Below are 16,051 nucleotides of genomic sequence, written 5' to 3' on the forward strand. Positions count from 1 at the left end.
TACTAGCAATTAGCAGGCAAGAGAAAGGAATGAGCATTTATTAATTTTTTGTCAAAAACACATTTACAGTAATTGCTCAGTCCCTGGTTACATCCGCATACATCCCTGGTTAAACCGCATAAACCGCATACATCCCTGGTTTATGAACAATGTGGGATACCACACACTCGAAAAGCATGGTGAAGCTGCACAGCCACACTGAACCAAGGAATGTGGACTGAATATTTGGTAAAAGCACTACAGTGTAAACAAAGTAATTTATGATGGTACTTTTCAACCCTACATTCCCATTTGGTTAGAATTCTTTCAACTTTTTTGAGGCCACAAAAAGCAAACAGAGTTTTCCCTTTACTGATCTCAGACCTGAAACAAGCACATTTTCAAGTGACTTGAAAAGCAGAGAAACTGACCAAGGATGTGTATAGGCCTTCATCAAACTTCTTTCCAATAGCACGGAGGTCGCAAACAGGCAAATCTTCAACTCCAGTGTCCGGAGAACCCAGTGCAGCACACTACAAAAGACGACAAAGCACTAGGAATTGCTAACTAATCAAGCAATGATTAATGATCCTTTTTATATGTATCCAGTTTATTTCCTGTAAATTCCCCCGCTTTGAGTAAACTGTTTAAACATCAATTTTCAAATGTTTTGTACAAAATACGACAACATAATGACATTTCCTCTTAAGTGGGCTTCATGAGGCAGGGCTGGAATGTTAAAAGCATCAATCTGGTGAACTATTTCTGGTGAACTATTTCTTCAAATTGAAGAACTCAGTAATCAACAAAGTAATCAGTCTTAACTATTACTTCCTTAACAATAAGTGCATTGACCTTAAAGTGGATTTAAACCACTATTGTAATACAGCTGTGTAAAATAATTTAATAATAAGTATACTTTACATAATTCTGTCTTAATTTCCTCATTAGCAAGAGTTAAATTCTTGAGCATTAATTTTAGCAGAAAATGGCAGTTTCTGTATAATCGGCGCGTCTCAAAAAAATATAGTGAAATGCTGTAATCATCTGTCCAAAAAAATGTTGAAAAGTATGTGAATGTAAAAATAATATCAATTGGTTCCACTGCTTTCCCAAATGCACGATAGAAAAAACTGAGTTCTCTGCACTCACTGTGACCTGGGCCATGGAAAACATTGGAACACATGCTGAACGCATGATGAGCAAAACAGCCTATATACTTAATTAAATCGCATCCTTTTGCTATTTAATAAGGGCACTAAGCCATATCACGCTTTGGATTTTAGTTAAATTTACAGATGCTTTGACAAAACCATTGAAAAGTGTATTTTAGGTTAATTGTGAGACTTTGGTTCTTTGACGAACTTTACACTGATGAATAATGACAACGTTTTTTCACTGTAAAGCTGCTTTGAAAATGTGACAGGACAGATTAACACATTGTGGGCTGCCAGAGTCTTGATTATTTACAGGAAACACTGGGAATTATGTCTTTTCTTTGACTGTCACGACTACACATTCCAGTAACTTTCAGGACCATGGAAACTCTGAGCCTGGGAAGGAACATGCTTGTAACAATAAACATTTTGGAACTATTTTTATTAAATTATCAAAATGTTTATGCGATCCTAGCTGCTGTTTGAACAATCAACAGTATCTGGTTGCTGCAGCTTTAAAAGTACAGCATACTAGGTTTAGGAGAGATCATCGGATGCCCACCTTCTTGCAGGTGACCAGGTGCTTGGTGAGGGTGGAGTTCAGCAGGCATTCCAGCACCCTCTCTAAGCCAGTCCTCAGCTCCTGGTTGAGCAGTTCCCTCCACCCCGCTCCATTAACATCCTCTCCATGGGGCTGTTCTTGTAAGCACGGCTGACAGGAGTACACCACACTCTCAGGTAGACTCGACAAGATTTCATACAAGTCATCTGTGAGAAAACAAACATTCGAGGAGTCAGCCACAGATGCAAGAGGTAGATTTCCCATTGATGATTCAGAGTGGAGCATTTTCACTGAATATTGAGAGTCATCTGTGACTAATTGTTTTTCCTCAGCAACTCCCTGAGAATGCTTCATTCAATAATAACAATTAGGTTGGGGAAATCATGCAAGAGTTTGCATTACTCAGTATGTTTATATGGAAATGTACACATTTCCAAAGTTTATAGGTTTGCAAATGTTTGGCCTGTGAACGCAATAGTTCAAAAACAACAGAGATGGTGGAAGGAATTTTCTTTCCATGACAAGCTTTTTGGAAAACCACATTTTATGTAGGAATGCTTTCATATTCCAGACACATAAAAAAAAAAAAATATATTTATTCTCCTATAAAGCACAATAAATCATTTAATTATCCTATAATGCACAATAAATAAGTATAAAATATTTATTTACAACCCGATGTTCTCTGGAGCTTTCTGTTTTGTGAATTTGGTTAAGTGTCATTAAAAAAACAAAGATCGCAGATTTAGATTGCAAGTTAAAATGCATTACATTTGATTGATAAAAAATAAACAAATTAAGATAAAATAAAACGAGATAAATTAAGATTAAAATAAATAATATTAATAAATAAAATATGTTAAAAAAAGAAAAAAAAAGAAAAAAAAAATCTATAAAATAAAACCATGTGACCATCCCACTCTGCCCAGCCTTTAGCAGAAGGTAAGATCTGAAAAGGTCACTCACCTGTCAGACCTTCACATTTAGCATGGACCCAGTGGTTACAAGTGGAGCACTGCATCATCTGGCTATCGTAGTCATTATCTTCATAACACTTGAAGCACATGGTGCAGTAATTACCTACACACAGAGAGAAAATAACTTTGTGCGGATGTGTTTGTCACATGGGGTGTTTTTCACATAAAGGTTAGGTGTGGCAGACTGTTAAAATGTTTTTGCTTTTTTAAGTCCATTTGTTTTTGTAAGTCCATGAGATCCGATCGTACCACCCTTTTGAGATTTCCTTTACAGCCAGGGCCTAATACTGACACTTGTCAAGCGGCAAATGAAAGTAAAAATTGAGTATATGGAAAGGTATCAGTCACGTGTTGGCCGGTAACATTTTTATGAATCCTAACACTGCAATGCTGTGAGAACATCAAGGTGAACGAATGAAACACGGGACAGATGACAGGCCAGTGCCGTATCGTCACAAAAGTTTAAGCCTTGCCCATTTAAATATTCAAGCGCAAGTTGTTGTGAAAGGGAACTCAATTCGTAAAATATAAATCTTTTGTAAAAAAAAAAAGTTTGGGGTCAGTAATTCTATAATTCTATAATTCTTTCTATTTCTAAATGCTGTTCTTTTGATCTTTTTATTCATCAATGAATCCTGAAAAAGGGATCACAGGTTCCAAAAAAATATTAAGCAGCACAACTGTTTCCAATATTGATAATAACTGAGTATCAATGATGCTGAAAATTCAGCTTTGCATCACAGAATTAAATTATATTTTAAAGTATACTAAAATAGAAAACCATCATTATAAATTGTAATAATATTTCCCAATATTTCTGGGGGGGTTTTTCTTCTTTTTTTTTCCGAAGAAATAAATGCAGCCTTGAGCCAATCAGAGGTGTTTAGGAATCCGTTCAACAGCGCTCAGAATGCTTGAGGGAAATGCTGCTATCGTCACCTTTTTTAAATTTCAGTACCAAAGTTGGTACTTTTGACAACTCTACTGTAGAGTTTAGGCAAAGGCCAAATTAAATAATCATGTTATGACAAGAATAAAAAATCCTCAAGAACTTGTATTTATTAACAGTACATTATTTCGTAGCTTGTGCTAATCTGACTGGATGGGTGTTGAAATATCTAACAGACACTCTGTAAAGATCCTGGAACAGCAGAATTTTTTTTTTTTTTTTTTTTTATCAACAATTTATAATAGCATATATAAAATATGCTACAAGTCTCACCTTGATCAAACAGCCTAGTGCAGTCAGGACAAAGACCCTTGTCATGATTCCACTCAGTGTCCCAGCTCTTTCCTGGAGTCACACCACAACTCTTGCACCGGATGCATGTCATACAAACCTTAAAAAAAAAAATGTCACTCAATCAATATTTCCTGCATAAACCAGAAACTGTACAATGACAGTTTGACCAAAAATTATAAAAACATGTCATTATAAACATTTTATATAAATAATCTAAAATTATATACATAAAAATACATAGTGTACACAGTCTACTTTATGGTGCTTTTTGAAGTTCTGGCCACTGTAAATGTTTGTTCAAAAAAAGGGTTTTGTACAGTGTGTACACATTTGTACAGAATTTTCATTTGTGGGTGAACTGAATTATACAATATAAACACGAATTCAATGTCTTGCATTTGTTATTTCCCCTGATACTATCTGAAGTGCTATCTTATGCCACACATTTTTTGTTGTTTGCGTTGACATTCTAAAGAAAAGGCAATGTCATAGAAGCGAAGACTTCCTTGTAGGTTTTGCAAGTGGAGGAAAGTCCCTCGGTGGACAACTTACCCAAGGCTTCTTACGTTTGTTGGGTTTGGGGTAGTTTGGACCCAGACAGGCAGGATGATAACAATTCTGACACCTTTCACACTCCAGCAGAGGCTGCAAAAAACAATTACCAGTGACATCAAAGCTGTTACAGACCATCTGTTTCCATCGAAAATGACTAATGTCACAAGTTCCTCTTGTGAGAACAACACGTGTACACTACTGTTCAAAATTTTGAACTCAAAAAGATTATTTCCCCCAAAGAAATTATTACTTTTATTCAGGGACGATGTATTAATTGCCCAAAAGTAACAGTAAAGACATCTAATGCCTGGTTCAGATTACACCATTTTTTTGTCTGTTACGATAGTCACTGTGTCAGATTACACGATTTTGACGCCTAAAAATCTTGTCATGTCGTGGACAAGAAACATGTCAGACTACACGTTGTTTTCCGACCAGTCATCGTGAGCCGTCTCACACACTCATTCACTCGCACATACACACGCTCACTCACATAGCCTACACACACACACACACACACACACACACACACACACACACATACACTCTCTCTCTCTCTCTCTCACACACACACACACACACTTCTCACTCACACACTCGCTCACTCACACATGCTCTCTCACTCACACACTCACTCTCGCGCACACACAGTCACACACTCGCTCACTCACTCGCGAACACACACTCTCACTCACTCACTCACTCACTCACTCACTCACTCACTCACTCACTCACTCACTCACTCACTCACTCACTCACTCACTCACTCACTCACTCGCGCGCCGTTGTCGTGGAGGACCGTTAAAAAATTAAACATGCTAGTCTTTTTGTCATGATGTCGTGAAGCATCGCAGACGCGACGTAGGTTGTCGCTCACTATGACACACTATACGAGATGAAACGATCGAATCTTGCGTCCCGACGCCCGTTGTCGTTTGCGAATCCCCACGACACCCTACGTCAAACGGATCGTGCCAAAATCGGGCTAAAATCGTGTAATCTGAACCAGGCATTAAAGGTTATAAAAGTTTTCTTTTTCAAATACACAGTGGGGTTTTTTTCTATTCATCAAACAATCCTGAAAAAAAATTCAGTTTGCACAAAAATATTAAGCAGCACAACTGTTTTCAACAATGATAATGATAAGAAATGTTTCTTGAGCAGCAAATCATCATATTAGAATGATTTCTGAAGGATCATGTGACTCTGAAGACTGGAGTAACAGCTGCGACAGTTCTTTTAAACTGTAATAACATTTAACAATATTACTGTTTTTACTGTATTTTTTATCAAAATTCAGTTAAGACCATTTCGGTTATAACCTTTAAATTAGGGTTAAGGTCCGTTGACAACAAGGGCATAACTATAACGAAAAGATATAGAGATAAAGATATACTTCTAATTTTTTTTTTTTTTTTTTAATATATAAGAGTTCACACCACAACTATAATGGCACAAAGAAACGATATTGTTGGAATCATTTTCAGAACGATTTTCTTTTCCAGCTGATGAACAAAAATAAATAAATATTGACAGCCAACCAGAATCCATCCAGCATTAAAGAGCTTGAGCATTTAAAGTGACAGAAGACAAAACCGCGCTTGGAACAAACACAACGTTATCATCCTCTGGTGTCGTGTTTTGGAGTGTCTCAAACTACCTTGGATTCTTTATTCTTGCAGCCACAAACGCGGCAGAACTTGCAGCGACGACAGCACCAGTTCTCCTTGTTCTCCTCCAGTGGACGCTCTGAAGGGTCCAAGCAGAACCGATGGAAAGGCTCACAGCAGACTTGACAGTACAGCATCTGCACAACATAAGGTTGTCATGAAAATTTTATTTCCAGGATTTCACAATAAATTGTGGTAAAACTCGCTTGGAAAGATGTTTTTCATGTATCATCACTATCAAGTAATGTGGCAAGATAAACTAAAAACAACATTCTTAATGTGTTGCTGAAATGAAAAGCAGTACCTCATGTTGGCCTTTACTAGCACACAGCAGGCAGGCGTACTGGGGCACGAGGGGTACAGATGTGAGGATGCTAAGACCTCCGGTCGACCACACGCTCTGCACGCTACAGTCCTCCTGTGGAGAGCAAAAGGAAAATTTTAGCACCACATAGTTTCTGCTGCATGCTTTGATCACGCCCTGATTATTCCATAACAGAATCCAGTGCTGCCATCATGTGGCAAACCTCTGCAGTGCTGAAATCTGAAGATCTGTGTAGATTACAAATAAAACAGAACTTGATTTTTATACTCCGTTTGGTAAAGGAACATAGATATCTACCTTAAAATCAACACGGATCTTATGTGTGGGTTCTGCAGGCTCCTGTTCTCTCTCTGCGAAACCATTGGCAAGGGCTGCAAGGACACTGGGTGGTGTCTGTTCCTGAGGGCTCTGCAAACAAAGGAACAATGGACGCTGCTTTCGATGCTTCAATGACATTTTGGCTGAATGAGGACAGGACTCTTTGAGAGAGTCCACCGGTATCAACAACATGAATACCTTCTCGACTTTCCGTTTGATGGGTGGAACCCTGTGGAAGCCAGGCCTGCGATGGCGCACTCCCTCGTCAAAAGCCTCGCCAATGAAGTCGTCCAATGACACAAAATCTGTGGTGCATTTAATACAGACAGAACTGTGACTTTGAGAGCAATAATGCAAGTAAATAACTGGCAAGATTCTGGTTTCAATTCCACTTTTCAAAAAAACAGAACCAGTTATGAAAAAAAAACCATTTGTAGATTCCTGATCACTAAGGTCTAACCCGAGTTTCGAAGACCAGGAGTTCTCCTGCGGCCCGGGGAAGTGGAATTTGAAGCTCCAATCCAGTCAAAGTCGGAGTCATAATCCAACAGGTCGCAGTACGAACGTGGTTTTACGTGTCGCCGCGGCTGTTTCCGCACAGATGGACTGTCGCCTAGAGAGGGTGGAAACATCCGTCCGATCCCATCGCCGCCCTCACCTTCTTCATTACTTGAGTAACCAACACTTATCGTGGAGCGGCGCTTCTTCCCATGCCCTGAAAATTATGACACATTTATAGCAGACGTACAAAGAATAAACATAGCATTTCATTTTGTATGCCGGCTTTCACTCTAAAACACGTTCTTACCTTTTTGGAGCTTGCCACTTAGCCTCATGGCCTTCCTTTCTTCAACCTGATCACATCTCTTGTATCTTTAAAAAAAAAAAATTATAATAATAATAAGAAAGAGTAGTTTAATTTGGACAGGACTGCGTTGAATCCAAGTTCGAAAAATATGTGGACCTTGAATCAGACAAAAGCAAGAAAATTGTTGTAGAAAATGTAATTATAACAGGGGCAGACATTAAACAAATACATTTTATTGTCAAAAACAGGTTAAAAAAAAACTAACAAACTAAAACAAATGGGTTTGATAATGCCCTTTTTTAGATGGATTCCTGTACATTAAGTAACGAAAGTGGGCAAATGGAAATGTAATTTGTGATTAATTAGAATGGTTTTGATATGTAACACATTGATTACTAATATATATTCCTAATACAGAATGTTAACCATAATTGCCTTTTTTTGTCAAATAATTTGGTATTTCCTTTGAACACATTTATCTGTATGCATGGTGGTTGTTGACAAATTTGTTATTTTTTAAACAAAACAAACTATTACAAAGTGTTTTTGTTAACTGAAATGAAGATGAAATAAAATAAGATATACATATTAGATGAAAAACTTTGCCAAAGCAACCTAAATGAAAAATGTTGGCAATTAACTGAAATAAAAAATTGTATGTACTAAAACCACTAAAATAGGAATGAAAATAAGTTAAAGCTAAACAGATATAAAGAAAAAAAACACACAAAAGCACATAACCAAATTGCTAAAAATGTAACTAAAATAAAAATGAATATAAGTATATAAATAATATTAAAATAAAACTAGCTGTGAAAAGTAACCTTTTCCTCAATTTAAAAATATATATATATATTAATATTTACAAAATTTAAAGAGTCCCAGTTGAACGGTGCATTATGCAATATTGACAGCTAGTGTTTGAAATGGGTATTGCAGTCCAAATTCAAAATGTTGGAGAGTTGCCAGATTGAGGACACACAACACGAACAAGCTTAATTGACAAACCCTACACTCTAAGTTGTACTGTATCTGTGTTTTGATATGCCCCTGGTCATAGATCTTTTTAGATGGATGCTGAGGCTTTTTAGGTCAGGTAGAACCTGCGATCTCTGCGTGGGGTGGGGTGGGGGGGGTGGTGGTGGTGGTGGTGGACGACGACACACATGCATTATATTGCATTGCATAAAAATGTGTCCTGGACAACTAGTCTAAAATTAAGAAACCACTATAAAACTGTAAAAAAAAAAAAAAAGACAATTAAGATAGGCTACTTAATTTATTAGTCCAATATCCAAATATGATACTAAATACCACAGGGAAAAGGGCTTCTATTTGTGACGTGCTGTCTTTGCATTTAAACATTGCGCATTTTAAACAGGACACGCATTAGCTGAATAAATGTTAGCCAAAACATATTTATAGAAAACAGTTGACAATGAATAGACAGGAGTCCAATAATAGCATAACGAATCACTTATTCTAAAAAGAATGTCAAGTATACCGGTAAGTTAGACGAATCCGACATATAAGGGCTGTTAACAGTAAAACGTTCGTCATTTAACGAATTTTAAAAACAAGGATGGATAATACAAAATGCTTTCTGGCATTTTCACAGAAAAAAACAAAAACAAAAACAAAAACAAGCAAGAACAAAATTTAAACTTAACCCGTCAAATTTAATTTTACAATTATCTTCTCTCTGTGCGCGCGTCCGTGTTTGTGAGAGAGCTCGCGCAGCACTGATACAACGGTACTTTTTAATCCATAACTAACACGCTAGTTTTCATACAAAACAAATATGTAACATAATTAGGTACTTTAGTTATTATTAACACAATAACGTACATGAAGGCTACGTTTCTTAGCACTGATAATTAATTAATAAACGCCTGTTCTCCAGACTCGCGCTATCCGTAATCCACAAATGATCACATCACTTTCATAATCACGAAGCCATAGCGATTTCAAGTTTATTAAGATTTATTGTTGAGTATTTCTTGAGCATTTTATTATTTGCGTGGCTGAATGAGGTCTTCCTCTTTTTCTGAGTGACCATGAAGAACGGAGTATTTTAAGATAATCCATGCGATCCGTGTGATCATAGAATCCATAGGATTAGGTTAACTCAGTACAATATTTCAACTTTCCATATCGAGCCCAGCCCAGCCCGTTTACCTTCAGGAGTCAGATGTACAGTGACTACTGTAACGTTACTGTCCTCGCTTATGAAATCAGCCAGACTGCGGCCGCGGGAGTGGAAGGCGGATCGAGCGGGATTCTTTATTGGTGTCGATTTTCAGTCTCTTTTTAATGATAGGCCTTACGCATCTGTCAATCATCCCCGCTTGCTATTTGGGGAATGAATCCAGCGCTATGATTGGTCGAACTCTTCTTCTTTTGCTGTTGCTTGATTTGAGGACTGCGCGTGCAGAGGCGTCACCAGGTTTTTGCGTAGTTTAGACTAACAAATCGTACCAGCGTACTTTGATGTCAAAATGCGTATCCGCTACGCAAAATGCGTACAGGTTGGCAGGTCTGCAGTTTGTTTACTGGCTTCCATGGCTACAATACCCTTTGTTTCCCACCAACTGGCAATCCGGGGTGTCGAAATACTATTGGGCAAATTGGCAGTGGGCGAGATCACACAGACCAAAACAAAAACAGACATTCCGAAACGGGACGACCTTTTCAAAGCAGAATAACTATCTGTAGCATTGTGTTTCAGAGAAAAAAAAGTATGTGAACTTAGTTTCCTAAATCTCCCATGAACTACAGTGCCTGAAAAAGACTAAACTATGAACTGAGTGTCAAGTAGTCTGGGTAAAATAACATAAACATACTTACACACAGCACTGCCGTTTTGTGTTGGGGCCACCAAACTTGGGTTTGTCCAAGCAGTTGATGCACCTGCCACAGTCCTCCTCATGCAGGCAACCTTTACACTCCCCACACCGTCGGGACCGGTTCCCAAAGAAATGACCTCTACCGCGACGAAACTTTGGTGTCCTGTGTTCTTGTAATACAGGGCTTTCTGGGTCAGAATGAGACTCGACTCCTGCAACAGTGATAAAAAATGATACATAATTAACAAAAGGTATCAAATACTATCAACAAATTAGTGCACGTGAACTGCCATGCTGTCTAACTTTTTAAGGCAAATACAATGCTGTCAAGTAGCTTACAAGGCTTTGGAACAGACCAGAAATGTATTTTGAATATATAAACAGTAAACAGCAGATTAACAAGAAAGCATCCTAAACTATAAATATCGGTAGAAACACATCTAAAAGAATGGTTTATAAAAAGTTACACTAACTGAAGTCTATTATGAGACCCTCTCTTGGGTTTATTGGTAATCTTTGCAGTTTGCAGAGTAAGTGATGGTACCTTTTTCTGCAGGTGAAGGGGATATGTCCGATCTCTCGTGCAGGGGTAGCGCACTAAGCCGGGGGATGTCGTCGGGGACCATGGCACGAGGCTGACCCAAAACCACAGCTGCAGCTCTGCAAACGTGCTTAATGCGAGGCCCCCCTCTGGCAGGTTCCTTATGGAGAGATTTGTAAAGTATAAAAACAAAAGCACTCAACAAATTCTGTTCTGTTATCACACTGGTTTGACTGGCATCATATTTGCCAAAATTATGTCAATAATTACAATTAGTGTGCACATATTTACTATGTGATAACCTAGTTACCTACTAACCTAGTAAAATCTTAAAAGAACATGTACAACATTGCTCATGAAATTTCTATCATATTTTTAATACCGATATTAAAGTATAATGAGATCAAATAAGAATCAAATAAGATTCTAGTGCATTTACTGAAAACAACACAAAACTCTGTTTATTTAGTAGGATTTCTTCTTATTTGATAAAAAAAAGGAAAAAACCTGATACCTGCTCTGGAGAAGCATCAGTCTTGTTGGGGCAGGCATTTTCAAGCCGTTCTTTCGGTTTTCGTCTCTGTCTCTTTGTTGCAGAAATTCTACCCTCTGGCAAAAGCTACCACACAAAAAAAACAGATGAAAACAATATTAATAGCACTTCAAATTATACACATGGTCAAAAAGCATCAACTGAGTAAGAATTTCTTAAAGCATGCATTATTGTTCAAAAGTTTGAGGTCATTATTTGTAATGTTTTTGAAAGCAGTCTCTTGCACACCAAGGATGCATTTATTGTACACAGCAAAAACATTACTATTGTGAAACTATTTCAATTTCAAAAATAACAGTTTTCTACTTTAATACATTTTAAAATGTCATTTATTCCTGTGATGACAAAGCTGAATCATTCCAATATGCAGATTTGCTGCATTTCTCATTATTATCAATGTAGACAACAGTAGTGCAGCTTAATGTTATTGTGGAAACTGTCATTTTTGATCAATTGAATGCATCCTTACTGAATAAAAAGAAAAAAATCCACATTAACCCATGATAAGATTACAGTTACTCTTAATGGAAAGGTACACATTTAGATAAATGGACTTACCCCAGATGATTTCAGCTGTTTCTGCTGATCTATTTTGATGAGTTGAACCTTGGCTTTCTTGAGGAGGTTGAACATGCGCTTGTTGGCTCCTGTCAGGCGAGGGCGCTGGGTGGCAGTTTTCTCCTCAATGTCAACGGCATGTTTCTGAGTGTCCTCAGAAACCAGTCCTTCTGATTCTGTGAGATGCATCTTATCAAAGTCTGAAAAAGAACAAATGTGTATGGACATGTTGAGAACAAAATACTGCCAAGTAGTACTTTCTAACAAACGTTGAAGTTAACATGAAATGGCATTATTTGACACAACATACTCAATGGTTGTAGAAACCATGAACTGTGTTAAATCAACTTAACTAACAGAAACATTTTAGAAAGAAAATTTGGAAGAAAATTCTTTGGAATAAGGTGAACTGATGATTCATTTATAACGAGAGCAGGAATATGTTTTACAAGTCTATTCTGGTGTCGTGTATTTTAAGGTAGACAGCATTTATTTATAATTAAAGGTTTAGATAAATAAAATATTTGCCTACCTTTGCATTTATTGGGAAGAGAGATGTCTGTATGAATGGAAAACTCATCTGGCAGGTCATCCTCTTGGATGTCTTTTGCCTGGTGTTGCGCCAGCAACTTGGCACTCAGAGCTCGGACACAGATGGAGACTTTGCGAACAACCCCAGGGGTGTTGAGATCTTCAATCTTGAGTTTTGCTTTTTCCTTCTTCATGTCTCTAAGAGACTTTATTAGACTGGCCCCTTCTTCCAACTCCTTCTTCTGTGTCTTGGCAGGGGATGATACAACTTTGCCTATTTTGTCCTTTGGGGTCTTTTTACACCTTGAGAGACTCTGTTTGAGTTTAAGCTTTTTGTATAACCTAAATTTTGAAGTTTGCGCTTTGAATTTTGAGGATTTTTTCTTCTTTTGGACGGGATCAAGCAACGAGTCCACTGTAAAATCTTTGGCAGATAGCAAGGTCTCCAACTCCTTGTCAAGATCTTCATCAAAAGTATACACATCATCATTGGCAGGCTCCAGCACTCCCCATTTGAAACCCGGATCTCTGAGTAGCGATCGCCTTTTCCCAGGTTGCTTCTCCTCACTGAAGATCTCGGCATCATCAGGTGATTTAGGTTTTGAGTCCCAAGCGGAAGGCAAATCAAGATCAGTTTCACTCACTTCATCTTCATCCTGAGACTGAAGAGATCCAAGTTCACCGCATTCATTAGATTCAGGTTTCTTTGATTTCAGTTGTAGACCAAGCTTCTTTTGGGAGTTCTTGCGGGGAAGATCTGACATACCAAGATCATCCATGAACCTCTTTGGTGTTTTGATAACCCGAGAGGATCGGGCACTAACAACTGGCATTATGAAATGTCTGATGGTTTTCACGAACTTTGTTTTGCTGCGTTGGATGTCTTGATCTTGGTCTGTTTTCACATTCACAGAATCCTTTTCTGCCTGATCGGAAAGTTGATCACCGCTGGCGTTCTCCAACTGCTTGGATAAGAGCTTAGCTTTTTTCCGTCTACCCTCTAATGACTGAAGACTCGAAATCTGTTTCCTCTTGTACTTTGTTGAGAATATACCAACTAGTTTAGACTCTCCTACTTCAGACCCCGTCATCGTTGGGCTATCGTCCCTAACCTCAACCAACTTCTTCTTTTGCAATTTCGGATTTCTTATTCGCCGTCCAATCAAAGACTTTCTTCTACGCTTGACCCGTTTTATTTGCCTATGTGGGGGACGAGGTACCTGTGGGTGATCTCTCACGGAAGGCTCTAAAACTAGAACCTCTTCAGTTTCAATTGATGCTGTCTCAAGTTTTATCTCTGGCTGGGGTTCTGTCCCAAGATAAGGACTGGTTGGAGGTGATTCAACAGTTTGTTTAATGACCTGAGATTCGGCTGCTTCAGGTAATGGTTCTGTAGCTGGTGGAATGGACCTTTTACCTTTTTTCTGCGCAACTTTACTTAAATGCCTTTTTGGTTTGGATTCTACAGGTGCTGGCACTGATGTTGGCGATACTGGCAATTCCTCCACCTGAGATTCAGTTTCAGTTGCAATTTCAGAAGCAGGGTTTTCTTGAGATTCATTCAATTTGCCCTTCCGCCTGCACTTTCGTCTGTAAATTGTCCAGTGATTGCGTCTTGTACGTTTCTTCCGAGCAGTGTTTTGACATAGCTTGTTCCTTACTTTGGGGGCGGGAGTGGTAGCAGTAATTTCCAACACATTCTCAGTCTTTTCTGAATGCTGATGGTCTTCGACTTTTGCGGGTTCTTTTATTTCAGGTGAAGTTGTAACTTGCTGAATTAAAAAGGATTGCTTTAAACTGTTGTTTTTACCTGGTGAGGAGACAACTTTGATTTGAAGTGGTGGAACGGTATCGTTACTTATCAGATCTTCAGGGTCCGTCTGAGTGGCCTCATCTGGATGTGCTTCAGTTGCGATTTCTGACTTTTCAGGAGCCTCCTTGTTTTCCTTTTCTAGGGTCTCCTCAACCTTCTCAATGGCCACAGGGTTCTCTGGGCTTTCAGGAAATAGATCACTGGCAGTGTTTTCTATGTTTTGTAACTCCTGAGAAGAGCTAGCTTCCAAGGAATTGGAAGGAGCAGATATGGATTCTGCTTCTGTAGAAACATCTACTTCCTCATCACATTTAGAAGCAAGTTCAGCCTCTGTGCTGGGGCTTTCACCTGCTTTGCTTGGACTCTCTTGGACTTCTTGGGGTTTGATTTCTTGCAATTCGTTGAGATCATCTTGGACTTGGGAATTTTTGCTTTTGCTTTCTTGGGTTTTGTTTGGATTCTCTTGGATGTGTGAATCTTTGCTTTTGCTTTTCACCAGTGTAAGAGTCCACACAAACTTGCAGCGTTTCTTGCGAGACCGTGCTTTGGGGTTTCGTATTCTGGTCAGTTTCAAACCTGGAATTCCGACAAAGTCATTGTCAAAAGAGAGTTTTTGAGGATCATCAGCTGAGTGGCCTAGATCTTTTGCTGATGGTGAATGAGGCTCCTGATTCCTTTCAGATTCTTTACGATTTTTCTTCTTCTTTTTCTTTTTTTTCTTCTTTGAAGGTGACCTGGATTCATCAATTGTTGAGACCTCCAAAAGCGACTCTGCTAAACTCTGGTTCCCAGATTCCTGTGGAACTTTTGACGACCTTCTGCGTTGTCTCCTAATCACAAGCTTATTTACCTCTGATGCCTCTTGTTCTGACTTATCATCAGGTTTTGGCTCCATAGTTTCATTGAGAGGTGGATTTTGAGACCTTCGAGTTGATTTCCTCAGCTTGAGTTTTTGGTCATTGGTCTCTTTTTTAGGATCTGTTTGTGGAGGGGATTCTAATTTCTTGTCAGCAGATCTTCCTCGCCTTCTGGTACAAACCTCATCCTTTGCCTCACCAGCATTGATTTCACTGGCTGGTTTGTTTGTCTTTAATTTCACATGAGCATTTGAGATTTGGGCACACTCACTCTCTGTAACTTCAGATTTGATTTCCTTCTGTTTTTTACCAGATCTACGTTGGACTTTAACCACTGTCTTTTTGGCCACCAACTTGATTGTGATCCGTGGAGTTGATTGGGTCTCCCGTTTTGTTGACCCCCTTTTTCTCCTGGTGGGCTTCTCTGATCCTCCATCACCACCATCATCATCTACTGATGTGTCCTTTAGAGACTCTTGACTGTGTAGTTGCTGAACAGAACATGAATCATTTTGAGGATCTTCTGAACCTGTGTTTTCCACTAAAGGAGAGACTGGAAGAGTCAGCCTTTGACGTATCCTCCTTGACGACTTTGCTGAAGCACGATCACCTGAAACAGACCATTCAAGATTTAATTTAATTTAATTATATTCATTCCACAGTGGTCAAGTGATTCAAACGTGTTAGGGCTTAAGCTCCAGAGACTATCAAGTGGAGACTGAAATAAGAACATGTATATTTTAAATGAGCTATGCCAA

The 16,051-nt window shown here is 38.6% G+C and overlaps 1 protein-coding gene across 1 annotated transcript in view; it reads right to left on the minus strand.

Moving 5' to 3' along the window:
* kmt2bb (lysine (K)-specific methyltransferase 2Bb) overlaps positions 1-16,051 on the minus strand; it is a 36,461-nt gene that overhangs the window by 16,993 nt on the left and 3,417 nt on the right. The window contains exons 3-18 of the mRNA XM_084126591.1: positions 12,625-15,903; positions 12,093-12,292; positions 11,496-11,600; positions 10,985-11,141; positions 10,442-10,652; positions 7,595-7,659; positions 7,247-7,501; positions 6,985-7,091; positions 6,766-6,876; positions 6,448-6,561; positions 6,134-6,280; positions 4,471-4,563; positions 3,898-4,015; positions 2,665-2,778; positions 1,699-1,904; positions 411-512 (exon numbers count right to left, since the gene is read on the minus strand). Of these exons, the coding sequence (XP_083982717.1) occupies positions 411-512; positions 1,699-1,904; positions 2,665-2,778; positions 3,898-4,015; positions 4,471-4,563; positions 6,134-6,280; positions 6,448-6,561; positions 6,766-6,876; positions 6,985-7,091; positions 7,247-7,501; positions 7,595-7,659; positions 10,442-10,652; positions 10,985-11,141; positions 11,496-11,600; positions 12,093-12,292; positions 12,625-15,903 (5,384 nt within the window). The remainder of the gene's footprint in view (positions 1-410; positions 513-1,698; positions 1,905-2,664; positions 2,779-3,897; positions 4,016-4,470; positions 4,564-6,133; positions 6,281-6,447; positions 6,562-6,765; positions 6,877-6,984; positions 7,092-7,246; positions 7,502-7,594; positions 7,660-10,441; positions 10,653-10,984; positions 11,142-11,495; positions 11,601-12,092; positions 12,293-12,624; positions 15,904-16,051) is intronic.

This window comes from Abramis brama (assembly GCF_963993115.1).
Source record: "Abramis brama genome assembly, chromosome: 10".
Lineage (NCBI taxonomy): Eukaryota > Metazoa > Chordata > Actinopteri > Cypriniformes > Leuciscidae > Abramis > Abramis brama.